Source organism: Rutidosis leptorrhynchoides, chromosome 11 (genome assembly GCF_046630445.1).
Source record: "Rutidosis leptorrhynchoides isolate AG116_Rl617_1_P2 chromosome 11, CSIRO_AGI_Rlap_v1, whole genome shotgun sequence".
NCBI classification, from domain to species: domain Eukaryota; kingdom Viridiplantae; phylum Streptophyta; class Magnoliopsida; order Asterales; family Asteraceae; genus Rutidosis; species Rutidosis leptorrhynchoides.
In genome coordinates, this window is record NC_092343.1 from 94,999,995 (window position 1) to 95,013,281 (window position 13,287).

The following is a 13,287-nucleotide window of genomic DNA, read 5'->3' on the forward strand; positions in this document are numbered from 1 at the left end:
CATTGATCTTGACAACATTAGATGTCCCCTTTGCGATGAAGACTTAGAATCGGTAGACCACTCTCTATTATTTTGTAAACACACTCTCGATGATTGGGAAAGGGTGTTTAAATGATGGGGTATTGATGTATTTTCGAGTTATAGCTTAACCGAACTACTCAATGAAGACAATAGCATTTCATCATCTACTCATGGATCTAAAGTTTGGCAAGCAACGAGATGGATTTGTGCCAATTTCATTTGGAAGAATCGGAACAATATGGTCTTCTATGGGAAAAGGTGGAATGGCCCGATTCCGTTAAATGAAATCTAAGTCATGTTGTTCGAATGGATTTCCAATAGGTTGGGGAAAATAAAAGGAAAATGGATTGAATATCTTGGTTAACAAATCCGGAATGCTATCTTAATTACTCGGGATATTGTAAATATTGTACGTGTTGCTTACTATGTAACACTTTCGTGCATTGTTTAGTTCTTAGGCATTACATTAGTCTAGAACTTCATGTGTAATTTTTCGTGTTATTAATAAAAGTTGTTTGGCCTTTCAAATTTTTTTTATATTTATTTATTTACATTTTATCATAATTATTATATTATACTATATACTAATTATGGACAATGCCAGCCAATGAGAACCCGCCACATACCCCAAATCACTTTTATAATGTAGCAACACTGTAGCAACTATTTTTCCCCCCCAAATGGCCTTTACAACTGACCACATCTGCTTCTCACTCCCCGAGAAGTCTCTGGCGACTTCCACCCCTACCGCTGGTACGGTCACCACCGTGACCATCAACTGTCGTCACCACCACCACCAAATGTCGTCTTTATCGTCGTCACTATCGTAGGCGTACCCGCTCGCTTCGCCCTTTTTGTCACCCTCACAAAAAATCAACTGCAATTTAGGGCTTCTGGGTGATCAAAAATCAATCACATGGTCTGCGCTTCTGGTGATCCTCTTCCCCTAATTTCACGAAGGTGTGGATCTAAAAATCGAAGGTCTCGACTTCAAAATCGAAGGTGCGATTCTGCAAATTGAAGGTGTGGATCTACTGTTCCGGATTTTTTGTTTCTATTGCATCGGCATGTATTAATCTATTTTGGAATTTCAGATATTTTTTTGTTTCTGTTTGACATGTATATCTGCTTAGGATTTGTTAGGTAAGTTTGGATTTTAGAATTTGATAGGGTTTTTTGGTCTGATATATTGGTTTTTGTCTGTATTTTTGCTTTACATGTACTGTTCAGCTGTTGTCAGATGTCATAAGTACGTATTATAATGCCTCCTAAAAAAAGATTCAACAAATTTTTGGAAGGTCTTTCACCATCTATTCATGGGGTATAGTGATGACAATCATGTTGTTACGTTATTCTTCGGAGAAAGTAATCGAAATCAACGTGTTGGATCCTCTACTTTGGATCCATATGCCATTCTGCGTTTTGTGATGATAGTGGTTTGCTGTTCACTGTTCATTCTAATCTTATAGGTATGTTTATGTTGTTATTTGAGGTTCTTTCTGTCTTAATGGATTTCATTGTTCTGTTTTTTATTAGTTATGTCTATGCGAATCTCATATGCAGATGGTGTTTCAACTATCTTTGGTTTTCAATGTTAGGACAGAAGGTGTTTGTATTGTTCTTCTTTGAATTTGTAAAATATTTGTTTTGTGTGTATTGATATAAACTGTATTATATGAATAATGTTTGTAATGTATATGTTTGGTTGATATTACTAATTTTGAAACACTTACCAGTACTTATTTTGATAATGGTAATTGTGAATGCTCCTACCGTTATCGTGGTGCGCTTTTGTTAGGGCGGTTAAGATATTCGTCTAATAGTTTGGCATAAAACCGTTGTACAACCAACTGATCTTAAAACATTTTTCTATGTTGATTTGTACCTAAATGCTAACTGCACACACTTACTATGTGATCTACCAATGTTAAAACATTTTTCTCATTAGTGCAGAATGGATCAACAACCACAAGGATCACCAATCTCGACCAAACATTCCAAGTCTGACCGGATTCAACCGCATTCTCGTGACGCACACGTAAGTAAAATTACATATGATAATATTCAGTAGCTCATTCATGTGAACTGTATCAAGCTTTAAAATGCTTTTGGTTGTCTTTTTACGATCTTAATTCGGGTTTGTAGAATCATTCTTGCACAAATGTTTGAAGAAAGTCAAATTTAATAGAGGATGGTCATGTTGAATATGGTGCAAGTATTATTGTTGGTAACTGAATTTTCATTCTCCGCTATTTTGCTATTCGTAATGTGGATTTTGTTCTTACATGAATTCTACATTTTTTTCGAAGCAAACGATTATGATCTGTAAAAAAATGTCAGCAACATTACGGCTTTGCTGGTGAAGAACACCACATATAAGTTAATCTTTGGGTGTGGTACGGCTCATGATATTTGGAAGAGTCTTGCTTTGATGTACGAAGGAAAGGATTACAGAATTCGTCATCTTACTCAAAATTTTGAAGCTTTCTGTATGGTTAAAGGTGAAAATGTTGATCAAATGTATAGAAGATTTACCCTTATCGTTATCTCCTTAAAGGCTCTTGGAAAAACTTTTACAAACAAAAGATGTGTCGAAAGATTTTTAACCGCTCTTCCTTACAAATGGGATACGAAGGTGTCTGTTATCCCACAAAAAGAAAACCTTCATGCCCATTCTTTAGAAGGCATTATCGGGCAACTTAAAGTCCTCGAGATCAATATGTTGAAGAAAGTTCAAAAGCTTCGATAAAGAATGACGCATCAAAAATGGAGGTGAAGTGTTATACTCTAACAGTAAGTCATTTTTACATATCATATACTACTATATATGAAGTGCACTCATTAAAACTATTATAAATAAAAACTTGAATAAACGTTTACTTCATACACATAATTATATTATACTACCTCCGTCTCATTCCAATAGGCCAGTATTCCATTTTGGGCTGTCCCATTCTGTTAGTCGACTTCCATAAATAGAAAGGAAAGATGATATTTCATTGGTGGATCTGGAGAGAGAAGATATTTCATTGGTGGAGAAATGAAGTTAGTGGGATTTTCTAAAACTGCGTGTTTTTTGTCTGTGGACTATTGGAATGAGACGGAGGGAGTACTATATACTAATTGTGGTAAACGCCAACCAATGAGAACCCGCCACATACCCCAAAATCACTTTTATACTGTAGCATTACTGTTCTAACTGTTCTACTCTAGCGTTTTTTTTTCTCCTTTTTTTTTTATTTTTAACATTGGCTATTTATCATCTCTCTAGAACACAACTACCATTGCCAGCCTTATATTCAAACGTCTTTTCTACCGTTCAAGGGTTTCACCTAACAGACGATTTTTGGCGACACATCTGCTTCAAGTTTACATCTCGATTGTGCCAAAAATACAGTTATTTGCTTCCAGATTGTGCTTCGATTTCTTCAAGGATACTTCCAGCGTATTCGACTGCAGGTAAATTCTCTATTCCTTTGTTCTTCATGTTTTTCCCCCAAAATTGTTGTTTTTGTGCTTCTTCGATTCGTATACCGCTGTTTTTGGTTACATATGTTTTAATTTTGGTAGTTGGATATGGGTATAAAAGTGGTTTGATAATCATGCTTAAGAAAAGAGTTAAAAGTCGTGTATATTCAATATGATCATAAAGCTGATGTATTCAGTTTCTCAATAGTGCTATGGGAGCTTTGAACAGATGAGGCAAGTGAATTTTGAATAATAAATTAGAAATTTTACTAATATTTTATCTTACATTTTGATGTTACAGGTTCCGCACTCAATTTTAACACCATTACATGCCGCAGTTGGTGTCGTACAACAGGTATTGGTTGCTTACTCGAAAAACAGGCAAATGGTAGACGCTTAAAGTTGAACTAAGCATGCGATAAATATTGGTCTGGGCTTCCTTTCAGATGTGGGATTCATTTAATGAGATGTTGGCAAGTTGGGTGGGTTGGTGAATTGTTGAATCGCAACGTTATTTTAATTTTTTTTTGCTCTTTATGTAGAATATTATGTTTGAAAAAAAAAATTACGTGGTTCATAAGGATGGCGTGTAGCTGCGAAGTACTAATTGAATGATTGGCTAACTAATCTAAGAAAGCATCTGAGAAGTCTCTCTTTATGAAGAATCAAAAGACAAATGCACAGACAAAACGTATGCTTCTAATCCCTTTGGTATGTAGCTAAAACTTATGTTCTACAAAAAAAAAAAAAAAAAAAGTTCATTGATGTCCTTAAGGATTTTTATCGCCTTTTCTGAGTGAATAACACAACATATCTATCATAATTTAATGTTTTATTTTCTTGATTAACCGTTAGTTATAGCATCGTATAATTTAATGTTGTATTTTCTTGATTAACCGTTAGTTATAGCATCGTAGTATACTTAGTTGTATCTATATCATTATACATAAATGATGATGAAGATTTTTACCGGAGTTTAAAACTGATATAATAATTTCTTTAGAACTACATCATATAGAAAAAGGACAAGAGCTCGCTGAAGTCTAAAACGTACAATTTAGGCTGGTAAATGTTCTTTTACAATTACGATTACACAGTCTTCTTTTATGCATCTTATTTACAATAACGATTACCGTAAATTAATCCAACACATACTCTTAACTTGATGTTCTTTCAAATTCATTCGTAATATATGAGTACTTAAAATATTAGCTTTATGGTCGTTCAAAAACCCGCCGCGAAGCGCGGGCCACTAAACTAGTTAAATATAAATTACATATTTTATGTCATTGATGTATTTTAGTCAACATTATCCTATTACGGAGTATAAATATAAATAAATAAGTTAGTAGTACTAAATTTGAGCTGGCCCAATAATCTTTGAAACAACACTTACATTGCGGAGGCTGAGTGTTTTTTTAAGTAATCATGTGACACGTAATCATTTTATGTGTGGTTGTTATTAGTGATTAGTTGAAATTTTCCAACAAAATAATTGCAAGAATAAAAAATAAAAAGTCAAAAGAAGAAATGCTTTAGAAAAATCTACTGGTAGCTTCTCCTGCTGTCATCCCCAAATAATAAACAAATTAATAAAGTAAATATAATCAACTAAGCTTGGTTTGAGTGATATGGGATGAGATTTAACTTGAGGTACTGCTAACCCAGGTTCAATTCTCACTTCAAGTATGGAGTTTCCAACCTTTGATGGTACTGCCAACATCAATGCGATTTGAGAAGGTCTCCGGGAGATTTTCACAACCTTCAATGATACTGCCAACATCATCGCGATTTGGGTTTCCTCCTAACGCGTGTGTAGGTGACAAATGAGAGCATTCGATGTCGATATCGTCATTCAAAAAGTTAAAATAAAGTAAATATATGAAAATTGAATTTCAGACAGCTTTAAAATCCATAGAAATTTGATTTTACTATTTTCATAAAGATTAAGCTACTTGCGTACTTATCGGCCGAAAGTTCATTTGAAAGCAATCTCTTTATTCATATAACATTGAAAGGAAGGACTTTCTCTACTGTCGGAGTGTTTTATTTTGAGTGGAGAAATGACTTCTTTTTATTCTATGATAGAAGAATGATTGTCTATATCTTACCTTTCACATACTCCAGTTTTGTGAGATTAAGTTTTCTTGTTGTTTGTTGATGTTGTTCTTGTTATTGTAATAAAGTAAATACACTATTTAAGGTTTACGATATTTGTATGAGAGGTTTCCACTTCAGTTTCAAATATTTTGAGTGAGGTTGACTTAAAAATTTATACATTCGCTTACGGAGGTTCAAGTTTAATTATATATATATTCAAATGGAAATTTTTTTCATATCAATTTCTAGGGTTGTTGAGTGAGGATAAAAATGTGAAAGACTATCAATATCGATATCATGATGCATTGATGCTTGTTATTCAGGACCTTATTCACAATTAATGTAATGAAAGGAAAAATGAGTTTTGCGTTAGGTATTTAATAATGTAAGAGGGTTAAAGTTATAAATACGCCCTTATACTTATACTTTTGTTCCAATGTAAGCTATATATGCAAAAAAATACCAGTGTACGTCATATACTTTCAAAAAGTGTGTTAATGATAACAAATGTTGAACGGTTACCTGCTGAACCGGTAATATTAATTATTTAGCAATTTTTTGAATTTTATATGGCTATAAATAGGTCATATAGTTTCAGTTTGGTTCCGAGGTAGGCTATATAAAAGTGATTTGTTTCGATGTATTACTAACGCCATTCTTCACAAAGATGTCACGTCAGCTCGTTTTTTATCTGGTTAATAAGTTAAGTGCGTTCATATTGATACTTTTTTTGAACGTACGTGATCTACACTTGTATTTTTTAGGTATATAGGCCCAATTGAAATAAATTTATAAAAGTGAAAGTATAAAATGTATTTATAACTTTAATACTTAAAAAGATAATCTCTAAATAAGTTCGAAGCTTATAAAATAAAAAATAATTCATAGTATGTCAATTCATATGTTTAAATTCGAACTCAGCTTCAGATAGTTATGCCAAACAATTATAAAAAGTTAAACTCCAACTTTATGATCCAGCTCCTATGCTAAACTCTACCTCTAGCTCCGGCCGCTAGTTTCACCAAACACACTTTTTGAATTGATTAGAGAAAAAGGCGATAACGATTACATAATAATCCCATTAATTATGTACATTTGAATAAAATTATTTGCTCTTCACTAGTAACCTAAGCAGACCTATAACGTTTACCTTCATCAGAGACTAATCTTTTCAAGTTAACAAATCAATCCATTTTTATTAAATATATTTAGTTGTATTAGTATCTTTTAATTAGTAAGCTTAGCTATCATTTGAATGGAAAAAAATGGAGGCTTAATTTAGGATGACGATTTGTTGATTTATGTGGTGTCCGCCTGCTTATCGTGTTTGAATGATCGTATTGACGAGTACATTTTCAATTTTCATCAATCTAACCCGATTAGATATTACGACATTTAACCATGTTGAGATGTTTGATTCTCAATGTATTTATGATGATTGGTTTCCATCTAGAGGTGTTTGTGATTAGACGAGTGATAATTGATAAACGTGTTTTAATTTGTCGGCTGGTTTTAAATTTAATTTTAATACGGAGTATAGTGAAGATATTTTATTTTATTTTATTATTTCTTGGTTTATGTCCCATTTAAGAAAAAATTACTTGAATGGTCCCCGTGTTTTACACCACATTTCGTTGGGAGTCCCCGATTTTCTATTTTGACTTGACTGGTCCTTGTGATTTACAAATTTTACTTAGGGGGTCCCTCTGCAAACGTCCGTCCAAGTCAACTGTTAAGTATTAGCATGTGCCAAACACATGAGGGTAGTTTTGTCATTTTACCTCGAGAAATTACATGGGTGGTCCTTGTGTTTTACCAAACATTTCAAGCAGAGTCCTTGTGTTATTTTTTGACTTAGGTGGTCCCTGTGTTTTACACAATATTTCATGTGTTTTTTATTCATGTTTTCATTTCACGTTTCGGTTCGCGTTTTCGGTTTGCATTTTCGATTTGATTTTTCATTTTGTGTTATCGAATCACGTTTTGGGTTCGCTTTATCGTTTCACATTTTTTTCGTTTCGTGTTTTCGTTTCACGTTTTCGGTTCGCGTTTCGGTTTGCATTTTCGATTTCATTTCGTGTTACCGAATCACGTTTTGTGTTCGCTTTATCGTTTCACATTTTTTTGCATTCTAGTTTCGTGTTTTCGTTTCACGTTTTCAGTTCTTTTTTCCGCTTAACGTTTTTGGTTTGCGTTTTCGATTCACGTTTTCAATGCGGATTTTCGATTTCACTTATCGTTATCGAGTCACGTTTTCGATTTCCGGTATCGTTTCACAATTTTTTTCGAAAATGCTAATCGAAAACTCGAGCCGGAAAAAAAAACGAAACGAAAATGCGAAAAAGTGAAACGATACTAGGAATCGGAAACGCGATTCGATAAAGAGGAGTAAAATCGAAAACCCGCATTGAAACGCGAATCGAAAACGTTAATCGAAAATGCAAACCAATAACGCGAACCGGAAAAGAGAACTGAAAACATGAATCGATGACACGAAACGAAAATGCGAAAAAATGTTAAACGATAAAGCGAACCCAAAACGCGATTCGATAACGCGAAATGAAATCGAAAATTCGAATCGAAAATGCGAATCGAATACGCGAACCGTAACGTGAATCGTAAACGGATAGAAAGCGCGAATCAAAAACACATGAAATATTCTGTAAAACACAAGGACCACCTATGTCAAAAATAACACAAGGACTCTACTTGAAATATTTTGTAAAACACAGGGACCACTCAAGTAATTTTTGTAAAACACTGGGACAACTCAAGTAGTTTTTCGAGGTAAAATGACAAAACTACCCTCATGTGCTTGGCACATGCTAATACTTAACGGTTGACTTGGACGGACGTTTGGCAGAGGGACCGTCTACGTAACATTTGTAAATCACAAGGACCAATCAAGTCAAAATAGAAATTTAGGGACTCCCGGCGAAATATGATGTAAAACACATGAACCATTCAAGTAATTTTTTCCCCATTTAATTGGATCCAATATTTGGATTATTTATTATTTATATTTATATTTATGGTTATGGTTATGTTTGTTAGTGTATCTTGATTTTACATTTAGGCTATGTTTATGTTTACGGTTGGCGACGAGCTTATTTAAATTTTTGAAGCTTTTAACTTTTATCTCTATGGAAAAACTCATATCTAATAAAAAGTTCCGTTTGATTAGAGAAACTTAGAGCTTTTAAAGAGAAAAAAAATTCTAAAAGCTAAAAACTACTTGAAGTAGCGTTTAATTTTTAGCTTCTAGCTTTTTAACATTTTACTTTTTATTTAACAAATTCAACTATTTTTCTAAACACTAAAATATATTTAAAAAATTAAAACCTACCAGCTATTAGCTAAAGGCTATCAGCTGAAATCTACCAGCTATCAGATAAAAACTATCAGCTACAAACTAAAAGCTACCAGCTAGGGATGTCAATGAATCGGATATGGAACGGGTGATGTCGTATCCATATCCATATCTATTTAGTTTTTGTTCATCCATATCCATATCCATTTAATTGTTATTCATCCATCCATATCCATATCCACTGGTTGAAGCGGGTTAATGGATATCTATTGGATATTAAAAAGATGTTATAATACTTCCTAATATGCGACGAAAACAAAAACGTAGTCAAAATATACCCTTAAGAATGTGTAATCTTTGTCCGAGATAGAACACATTTGTTGAATTTACTCTTAAACATAGATTATAAAAAATTAAATATGTAATTTGTTCGTTTATTTTGTTAGATATATGCGTTTTATTATAATATATCATAGTTAAGTTATTTCATTATAAGTTCGAAAGCAAAACGCAAATATAACGATAAAAGCAATTGTAATAGTACATATGTAAACATATATTTATATTTATATATTTGTATACGTATATCGGGTATTAACGGATATATCAATGGATGAAACTTTTTATCCATGTCCATATCCATATCCATATTCATTTAGGTTCATCCATATCCGTATCCATATCCATTTACGTTTATCCATAACCCTCACAAAGCGGGTGAATCGAATGGATATCCGCTGAATCGGATGGACATTGTCATCCCTACCATCAGCTAGTTTTGCTAAATATAACCTTATATTTCATATAAGAGTTAAGCTTTTAAACGTTTGCTAAAAGGTTTTAATGTTCAAAGTTCAAATTTTTTGAAAAAATAAGTTTTTTTTAAACATGATTGTTCTATTTTTTAAAGACAACCAGTCGGCATCGAATACTCTCATTTGCCACGCATGCATGCATTTTTGAAAAGAAATTCGGATCACATGATTATAATATTAACATTTGAATGAAAATATATATGTATCCTCGGTAAATAATTTCTCTAAATAATTTGAACAAATAAAAACTTAAACGATAGAGTTATTTTATCTTTATTACATGTGTACCAACATATATCTAAACTCTCAATATAATTGCTAGTGTTTGGTGGATGAAGTGAGTGTAGTCGTGTGTGTGGAATCAATAACTTTAAATTTATAACATATACTATTACGATTTTAGCGCTAATGGGCAGAGTCCCGATCAGTGTAGAATAGTGGGTGTGCGTATAAGATCGTTCCAAGAGAGGTATGCAATAGTCAGTGAGTCTATTTTATCTATGAACGTCCATTTTATATTACTCTATATTTTAGTATATTTAATTGGGTTTTTTGTATTGTAGGAGCAATGGATTTTAAAGCTTAAACTTATATAGATAAAAGGAAGGATGCTGGTTTGGTCGAGGATTTTATATATGTAAACATATATCATTAAGGAGCGTCTTTTCGGATAGCTTTAAGTGTTGAACATGAATATCGGGGCCGTTAATCCCTTTATACGTGAAGTGTACCTAACTGTCACTTAAGTGCCACTAAGGTTAAACGTATGATCATTCTATGGTACTCAATCTATGATGGCCCCATCAAAACACTTAACGGCTCCGTCACTTGGTCCCACATCTTGATCGAACTTAAATGAATTTAATAAACGACATTGCATTCTTTTATTTCAAAAGTTTCCCAAAAAGGAAACATATTCAAAATATGTAGTTTAAACAACCCAACATATTAATAACCAAAGTTGACATAAAACATTGTTAACAAAACCCACAAGTTTAAATTATTCCAAAATAGAATGCAAGTTTAAAGTTTCATAATTGTTTAATAAAAATTTGCCCAAATGCATGCAGACTCTTCTAACACAGCGGAAGCATCAAACAAACTCAAGTACCTGTGAAAATATGCAAGTAAACTGTCAACAAAAATGTTGAGTGATTTATAGGTTTAAATAATTGGATAAACTTTAGACCACAAGATTTAAAATGTTAGAAAACATTAAACATTATTCCATTATCAATGAGCCACCTGGTAACTGTAACATCCCGCCTTTTTCCGTTTAACTATTTTAAATCCCGTTATATGTTTATAACATCTCCCGTTAATACGCGTTTTAAACATATCTCGTTTAGGTAAATCACGCACCCGCAACCGAACTAGAGGGACCAAACTTGCCAAAGTGCCAAACCTTTGACTAGGTCAAAGGTCAACACTCCATCTCCTCCATTCACTTTATCAATTTCTTTTTTCTTTTCTTTTAACACTTTCAAACTATCTCTAAAACTCCATCTCCAAGAATCATCATCTAAATTCGTTCAAGAAAGCTTCAATCAAAACAAATTACATATTTGAACTCCTTGCAACTTCCTCTTCGATTCCATACCGATTACATCTCATTTGGGTAACTTTCTAAAATCACTAGATTTTGTGTTCTTGATGTTTTTAACTTATAAAGTTGTTAATTAGTGTCTATGGCTCAAGTCTAACATGAATATATGATTTATATGTTCGATCTTGTTATTTTTGATAACTAGCATGAACTTGAAAGTTTGGTGTGTTTGATTGATGATTTGGTTGCTTAAATGTTATTAAATGTTATAAATGCATGTATTAAATGTGTTCCTAACATCATTAGCTTCAATTTGATGTGTAGGTTGTTTTAGAAAACTTCATAAACTTGATTAGTGATTTTGGTGAATTTGGGTTAGGGTTTGATGAACTTGAAATGAACTTTTGATGTATTGAATGCCATGAATTGTTGTTAGTAAGTAGTTAGTTGTATTGTATGCTTGATTACCTACGAAACTGCACGTTATATGGATGCATTTATTTCCCGAATCCTATTTTGTGCATTTATGAACTTGAGCATTTATAGTGAGAATTAATTGAGCATTAAATGTTGGAAAGTCGGTTATTGCAAATGATGTTTTTGATTGGTGAAATGTATTTAGTTGTGTTCTTTGTCAAATTACCTTTCTAACGATATAAGATACGAGTTCTAAGTGTTTACGGTTTGTGTTTTATGTTTGTTTGAATTTTGGTTTGAGACTTAGAAAACTGAAACTGGCCAGGTACCAGCTCGCGTGTAATGCCGCGGCGCGGCCAGCCTTTGTCGCTGCGCGACATAAGGCGTTTCCAGCTTCTGACCACCTTGTCCAATATACGAAAAATGTTTGGCACGCTATGGACCTCCCATTCACATGAGACTTGTTTTAACATGCTTATATATGAATAAAAACCTCAGAAAAATAGTTCGAGACCCGACCCGAACGTGTTGACTTTTTCGTTGACTTTGACTCGACCAAAGTTTGACTTTTTGTCAAACTTAACCAAATGATTATGCAACCTTCCTAACTTGTTTCTATACTTGTATCTTGCATGAAACTTGGACAATTTGATTCACATGCTACATAATCGAGTCGTAACGAGCCATAGGACTAATTGAACATCTTTGACCTATCGTGTTTACCGTTATTGATATGACCTATTTGTTTAGGTCAAGACTAGCATTGTCCTTTGCACACGTTAATTTGTGAAGTACTTTTCATACGTGCACTCAAGGTGAGATCATAGTCTGATGTTAAAGCGAAGGGGTATAAAATACTATTAATTTTTACAAGGAAATACTATTAAATACGATACAATTTTACACAAGTTATTTTATTTATTTATAGAATGGATATACCTAAACCTTGCTACAACACTTATAGGCAGTGTACCTAATCGTAGAGTACTGTAGTTTTTAGTAAGTCCGGTTCGTTCCACAAGGAGCTGGTGATTGCATACTATATTTTTAACAACTATATTTATATAAAATATATATAATTATAAGTAGTAATATTATAAAAGGGGGGTTTTTTACCGTTTAATGACCGGTTTGTCGATTTTAAGTTTTCAGCGTAAATATAAATGACAATAATTAAAATGCGATAATTAAAATGACAGTAAATAAAATTGCGAGTAAATGAAAGTACGATGAGAAATACAATAAAACAATTATGCTTATTTAAACTTCCGTAATCATGATGTTTGACGTTTTGATTTTAATTAATATCCTGGGTTAATTGTCCTTTGTCCTGAATTATTTGAAACCTATCTGGTTTTTGCCCATAATAGTCCATCGGTCATAATTATAAAATGCTCGGCAAATTTAACCTTATACCCGAAGTCAAATATTCCAACTAATTAGGGATTCGAACTGTAACAAGGTCTTAATACTTTGTTTAATGAATACACCAGGTTATCGACTGTGTATAATCCAAGGTTTTAATACTTTGTTAACAATTACACCAATTACCCTTGAATGTAATCCACCCCAGTTTTAATGAGTCCATTGACTATTAATGCATCCCCGTG

The 13,287-nt window shown here is 32.9% G+C and overlaps 1 protein-coding gene and 1 long non-coding RNA gene across 6 annotated transcripts; both read left to right on the forward strand.

Moving 5' to 3' along the window:
• Positions 1–1,013: 1,013 nt before the first annotated feature.
• LOC139874956 (uncharacterized) lies at positions 1,014–1,749 on the forward strand. The gene is made up of 3 exons (XR_011767905.1): positions 1,014–1,044; positions 1,252–1,490; positions 1,585–1,749. It is a non-coding gene; the product is annotated as an uncharacterized lncRNA (long non-coding RNA).
• A 963-nt stretch (positions 1,750–2,712) lies between these two features.
• Positions 2,713–4,351, forward strand: LOC139877657 (uncharacterized). Of its 5 annotated transcripts, none has more exons than XM_071865088.1 (4): positions 2,713–2,793; positions 3,293–3,480; positions 3,791–3,844; positions 4,032–4,351. In XM_071865088.1, exons 1-4 carry the CDS (start codon positions 2,774–2,776, stop codon positions 4,043–4,045), a joined length of 276 nt encoding a protein of 91 aa, XP_071721189.1. In that variant the 5' UTR covers positions 2,713–2,773; the 3' UTR covers positions 4,046–4,351. The 5 variants fall into 5 exon arrangements, 3 of the variants coding, with proteins under 3 accessions (XP_071721189.1, XP_071721188.1, XP_071721187.1); XM_071865087.1 differs by having other exon boundaries at positions 4,071–4,351; XM_071865086.1 differs by having other exon boundaries at positions 3,791–4,351.
• Positions 4,352–13,287: the final 8,936 nt, after the last annotated feature.

Bases quoted from the DNA above. Each gene is read 5' to 3' on its own strand.
- LOC139877657 (XM_071865086.1), top strand. From the start codon at position 2,774: ATGACGCATCAAAAATGGAG. The intron at 2,794-3,292 runs GTGAAGTGTTAT...TCATCTCTCTAG, and splicing joins ATGACGCATCAAAAATGGAG to AACACAACTACCATTGCCAG. The intron at 3,481-3,790 runs GTAAATTCTCTA...TTGATGTTACAG, and splicing joins TCCAGCGTATTCGACTGCAG to GTTCCGCACTCAATTTTAAC.